Genomic DNA, 6,136 nt, shown 5'->3' with positions numbered 1-6,136 from the left:
ATAGATAGCTAAAAAATACAGATCCTCAGGTTGGCGGGGCATGCACGTTGCTACATTTTTATTAGGCATCTAAATAGGTTCCAACTCGTTTCCCATAAATCCAATGAAACAACGTGAGAGATATTCTTTATTGCAACTTGATGTTCAACAATTAGCCTTTTACTCACAGTTCCAGTTTTGGTTTGTGGAAGACACTGAATGTATTCCAAGCACAGGAGGCTGATGAGCGAAGGAAGGCTCGTAATAATGGCTGGAATGGAGTGAATGGAGTGTTATCAAACACATGGAAACCATGTGTTTGATGTGTTTGATATCATTCAATTCATTCTGTTCCAGCCATGACTATGACACCGTCCTCCCCAATTAAGGTTCCACCAGCCACCTTTGAGTCCAAGTGATAATGATGGCAAAGGTAAACAAAATAAAATGGCACTAAAAGGATCCATTAAAAATTGTCAATGAAATGATACAATGATACAAATTCCAAACAAAACGGTAGACAAACTGTGTCTCTGCTTGGCATATATCACAGTCTATCCGTATCACTTTGCTGGTGCAATACAGGTAACTTACCAGGTATCACAATAAACAAATATAAGGGTTTTTAATTTATTTTCCCAAATAATATTTTATTTACATTCCATAAACAATTTCAGCACATTTTATTTTCTATCAAAGTGGCTCGAACAAAATGTATTTAAAAGATTTCTCTGCTGTCGGAATGCTCAGAAAACGCGTACAAAACAATACATGTCATTTTCTCCTTGAACATTTAAAACCACAGGGGGGCGATGTGCTCAGAGTTGATCATGTGCCAGCTCAATTGAAACGCTGTGGCGGATTTCGATAGGGCATCTGTCTGCGTGCTTTACAACTCATATCGTGCTTTACAACTCCTCTCACCTCTGGTTGGCTAGTTGTCTACTTCAGACAGACCGTCAGGATGCTGTGCTCACAAGCACCTTGGGACTCTGGCAGTAACAGGTGAGACAGACAGCATCTATAGACCTGTTGCCTTATAGGATGGACCTACACAGATTAAGGATTTACTATACAGAATAACAATTGATACCGAATGGAATTTGAAAAGCAAAATTAAGTCTGGATTTTTTCAGATGCTGAGGAAGAGGAAAGAGGATCAGTGTTGTCTATGGTTTCTGATAAAGGCTATTATTTCCTCCTTTCCTAGCTAGGTTATTCCCCTCAGGAGTTTAAACGAAATTCCAAATAAAGAATTTAAGCTTTTCTTTATTATCAGATTTATTTATTTATGGGAATTTCATTTCCCTTCCTTCCTGGATTGAAATACTGTATGTGGACCTCAATTCTCAAATGGAGTTAAAAGCAACCCTGTTATCCACTATAAGAAGTATAAGGCCCTCATCCTGACAGCTACATGTTTCTCTCTCCCAGCTGATTCCTATGATCGGCTTCATGGCATTGTCTGCTGCAGGAGCTACCTTTGCCTCCCTCTACTTTCTATTTACAAAGAATGATGTCATGTGAGATTTGATGTATTTTATCATGTATTTTCTGTACATGTTGGTTTCCTGGACCCAAATAAGCCTAGTTTCCATTGGAGATTCTCAATTCTTAGTTCAGGAGAAGGTTTAATCTGGGTTTTGGAAACCGTCATATTCTACTATTTACTGTTTATTGTGGATTATATTTGCTTGTCTTGCTATTTGTTTTGTTTCTAGTAATGTGAACTAGAAGTACTAACCTGACATTTTAAAATACTTTTATCTAAAGTGAATTTGCTTATCAGTCTCTGACAGGCCTGCCCGTTTTGAACTTTCTCATTTGATAAAAGACAAACCCTGGCATAGCAGGCAGGGATATATTCTGTTTTAATAATTTATCTCTAACTTTCTTTCAGTTTAAATAAAAGTAGAACACCTGAATTAGCTTCACCATGCCCAAAGGGATATTCAGTGTCTGTTTATTTTTTATTTTTACCCATCTACCAATAGGTGCCCTTCTTTGCGAGGCATTGGAACACCTCCCTGGTCTTTGTGGTTGAATCTGTGTTTGGAATTCACTGCTCGACTGAGGGACCTTACAGATAATTGTATGTGTGGGGTACAGAGATGAGGTAGTCATTCAAAAATCATGTTAAACACTATTATTGCAAACAGAGTGAGTCCATGCAACTTATTATGTGACTTGTTAAGCAAATTTCAGCTTTTAAGTTTTTATTAATTTGTGTTACAATTTCGAACAACACAATTCCACAAAAATGGCACAAAAATGATCCAGTAAAAATTGTAAATTAAATTATACAATGATACAATTTCCAAACAAAATGGTAGGATTAGATTAACACGATACACATATACTGAACAAAAATGAAGCAACATGCAACAATTTAAAAGATTTTACTGAGTTACAGTTCATATAAGGAAATCAGTCAATTGAAATGAATAAATTAGGCCCTAATCTATGGATTTCACATGACTGGGCATGGGTGCAGCCTTGGGTGGGCCTTGGAGGGCATAGGCCCACCCACTTGGCAGCCAGACCCACCCACTCCAACTCTGGTGGACAGTCCTGCAGTCAGCATGCCAATTGCATACTCCCTCAAAACTTTAGACATCTGTGGCATTGTGTTGTGTGACAAAACTGCACATTTTAAAGTGGCCTTTTATTGTCCCCAGCACAAGGTACACCTGTGTAATGATCATGCTGTTTAATCAGCTTCTTGATATGGCACACCTGTCAGGTGGATGGATTATCTTGGCAAAGGAGAAATGCTCACTAACAGGAATGGAAACAAATTTGTGCACAACATTTGAGAGAAATAAACTTTTTGTGCATATAGAACATTTCAGGGATTTTTTATTTCAGCTCATGAAACATGGGACCAACTCTTTACATGTTGCGTTTATATTTTTGTTCAGTGTATTTGAAAACTATGTATTTGCTTGGCGTCTATCAAAGACTGACTGCACCATATTAATTTGTTGGTGCAATACAGGTAACCACCAGCTGTCACAATAAACAAAATAAGTTTTTCTAAACATATATTTATTTTCCCAAAATAATAGTCTCTTTACATTCCATACACAATTTAAACACATTATTTGTTCTATCAAAATGGTTCCAACAATTATTATTATTTACTTGAAAGATTTCTCTGCTTTCGGGACGCTCAGAAAAAGTGCAGCAAGAAATGCACTTGCCATTTTTCACCTTAAACATTTGAAACCACAGGGGGGCGATGCGCTCACGCTCACAGAGGAAAGTTGATCAACTGCCATCTCAATTGAAACGCTGTGAAGGATTTCGATAGCGCATATGTCTACGTGCTTTACAACTCGTATCACCTCTTGTCGGAAAGTAGCCTACTTCAAACAGACGGTCAGGATGCTGTGCTCACAAGCACCTTGGGACTCTGGCAGTAGCAGGTGAAACTGACAGCATCTATAGACCTGTTGCCTTATAGGATGGAGCTACACAGATTAAGAATTTGCTATACAGAATAATCATTTTTACCACATTGATATTCAACTCAATCATTTAAAACAATCTTACATGTTTTCTTTTAGATACCTGAAGGGAATTTGAAAATCAAAATGAAGTCTGGATTTATTCAGATGCTGAGGAAGAGGAAAGAGGTGAGTTTCTCTCTATTTCTTGTTTTGGATCAGTGTTGTCTTATGTTTCTGATAAAGGTTATTCTTTCCTCCTATCCTAGCTAGGTTATTCCCCTCAGGAGATTAAAGGAAATTCCAAATAAAGAGTTTCAGTTTTTCTTTACTATCAGATGTATTTATGGGAATTCCATTTCCCTTGCTTCCTGAATTAAAATATGTGGACCCCAATTCTCAAATGGAGTTAAGACCAATCATGCTATCCAGTAGAAGGCCCTCATCCTGACAGCTACATGTTTCTCTCTCCCAGCTGATTCCTCTGATCGGCTTCATGGCGTTGGCTGCTGCAGGAGCCACCTCTGCCTCCTTCTACTTCCTATTTACAAAGAATGATGTCATGTGAGATTTTATGTATTTTATCATGTATTTGCCGTACATTTTTAGGGCTGGTTTCCTGGACCCAAATAAACCTTGTTCTGTACTAAAGCATTTTTGTGGAGATTCTCAATGTAGTATTTTTAGTCCAGGGTAAGATTTCATCTGGGTCTGGGGAATCCGCATTTCTTCTTATTTGCATGTGGATTATATTTCCTTGTCTGGCTATTTCATTGTGTTTCTAGTAATGGGAACTTGAAGTACTAAAACCTGGTATGATCTAGCTTTAACTGTAACCACATGCTGATTTCCTTAAGTGAATTTGCTTATCAGTATCTGACAGGCCTCCCTCTTTAATTATCTCATTTGATAAAAGACAAACCCTGGCATAGCAGGCAGGGATATGTTCTGTTTTAATAATTTCTCTAACTTTCTTTCAGATTAAATAGAAGCAGAAACCCTGAACCCTGGGAGAGACTGGACCCATCTAAACCACAGAAGGTGATTGATAACATTATAAACACTTTTATGTCTGTCTATTTCTTACCTATCAATGTTGGTATTGACATTTCTTGCTTTGTTGGGCTTAATTAGTGTGCTGTGTATACTTAACATTATAAACACTCTTCATATGCCTAGTTATTTCTGATAGAGGACCACTCTAAGTTGATATTGGTATTGGTATGGGTATTGGGACCACTCTGTGGGTAACGTCATGGGTATAGTAGTGTGCCAATGCAGTGGTTTCTCCTCTATTCTGCTGAGTCACACAACAGAGCAATGTTGCCAAGTATGACTATAACTTACCATGAAGGGCTGGGCACACATCATGGGCGGGACGTCTCCCAGTTCTACTGTAATCTAAAAGTCATTTCAACTGTTATGTAAACATCTGTATTCACGGTTGATTCTTTGCATGGGGACCTATTGATAAAGGAGGCAGATGCCGTAGTGTTACATGATTCAATGCCCTGTGGGATTGATTGACTGTGGATGTAGTATGAATCTAGCAGGGTTGGTGTCAATTCCATTTCAATTTAGTCAATTCAGGAAGTTGACTGAAACTGTCATTCTAGTCAAGCAAGGAGGAAAACTGGAATTAGAATTTTACTTTGTTGTTGTTATTGTTGTTGTTGTGTAAGTTAGTGTGGTTTTCTCTCAACTGCAGCTGTTCACTATCAACCAGAAATGGAGGCCCATTGAAGAACTGGAGCTGGTGAAGAGCATGACCAAGTGATCTCTCTATCTCTCTCTTTCTATCCATTCCCCATTTTGTCTGCACTTTAAACCAGCTGTCTGGCTGTCCCAGAGATGTAACTGCACTGTACTGCACTATAGATGACTATAAATGTGACCATAGCTGTTTGTTTGTGAAACATACTGTATGTGTGTGTGAAATAATAATTATTGCAATAGAAAATGACCATTGCTCGTGTTATTAATGAGGAGTGTCTACATGGAGTTAAGTACGTCCATTCTGGTGGTTGTTTTCAAAAGCTTGTGTCCCCAACTATCATAAAGGTAACTTTATCACAGCTCTGTCTGGCTTCTCTCAGTCTGTGTCCCCAAAAGTGTGTCTGATGGAGACATTAACCTGTGAAACGAAAGCCCTTGTGCAAAACTGTCCATAAGGTGACATCATAGTTCTGTCTGGCTTCTGTCTGTGTCCCCAAATGTCGGTCTAGAATTAGTATTCAAAAAACATTATTGGCCATGCATTGTCTTGACTGATGGAACAGACTTAATGCACCAGACTGGGCTGAGGGGAGCCACTCCCTCTCTTAACATCATTACTGATTACACTGAGGCAGAGGAAAAGCAGGATGGGGATAGAGTTACCCTCAGGACACTGTGTGTGTGTGTGTGTGTGTGTGTGTGTGTGTGTGTGTGTGTGTGTGTGTGTGTGTGTGTGTGTGTGTTGCTCTCCTTGTGTTTGGCATTCAGAGATAGTCCTCTTACTGACTGGAGGAGCAATAACACCTACATGTCCCCCTCATAAAGCCTTATTATTATATAACCACTTACTACAAGTATACACTGAGTGGACAAAACATTAGGAACACATGACATAGACTGACCAGGGGAATCCAGGTGAATGATCCCTTATTGATGTCAACTGTTAAATCCACTTCAATCAGTGTAGATGGAGGAGACAGGTTAAAGAAGGA

General features: G+C 38.8%; 1 protein-coding gene across 3 annotated transcripts; it reads left to right on the top strand.

Annotated features, from left to right (window-relative positions):
• Positions 1–886: 886 nt before the first annotated feature.
• Positions 887–5,503, top strand: LOC121542507 (normal mucosa of esophagus-specific gene 1 protein). 3 transcript variants are annotated; one of them, XM_041851901.2, is made up of 5 exons: positions 887–984; positions 3,549–3,617; positions 3,904–3,992; positions 4,409–4,469; positions 5,137–5,503. In XM_041851901.2, the coding sequence occupies exons 2-5, from the start codon at positions 3,576–3,578 to the stop codon at positions 5,203–5,205; spliced, it is 261 nt and encodes an 86-aa protein (XP_041707835.1). In that variant the 5' UTR covers positions 887–984; positions 3,549–3,575; the 3' UTR covers positions 5,206–5,503. The 3 variants fall into 3 exon arrangements, with proteins under 3 accessions (XP_041707835.1, XP_041707837.1, XP_041707836.1); XM_041851902.2 differs by lacking the exon at positions 887–984 and adding an exon at positions 3,102–3,407; XM_041851903.2 differs by lacking the exons at positions 887–984; positions 3,549–3,617 and adding an exon at positions 1,064–1,136.
• Positions 5,504–6,136: the final 633 nt, after the last annotated feature.

The sequence above is a fragment of the Coregonus clupeaformis genome, chromosome 28 (assembly GCF_020615455.1).
Source record: "Coregonus clupeaformis isolate EN_2021a chromosome 28, ASM2061545v1, whole genome shotgun sequence".
In the NCBI taxonomy this organism is placed as follows: Eukaryota; Metazoa; Chordata; class Actinopteri; order Salmoniformes; family Salmonidae; genus Coregonus; species Coregonus clupeaformis.
The sequence above is the reverse complement of the archived record's forward strand: the minus strand, read 5'-3'. Positions and strand labels throughout refer to the sequence as shown.

Coding starts and splice junctions, on each gene's coding strand:
- LOC121542507 (XM_041851901.2), top strand. CDS start 3,576: ATGAAGTCTGGATTTATTCAGATGCTGAGGAAGAGGAAAGAG. Junction 3,618..3,903: donor TGCTGAGGAAGAGGAAAGAG/GTGAGTTTCTCT, acceptor TCTCTCTCCCAG/CTGATTCCTCTGATCGGCTT. Junction 4,470..5,136: donor ACCCATCTAAACCACAGAAG/GTGATTGATAAC, acceptor TCTCAACTGCAG/CTGTTCACTATCAACCAGAA.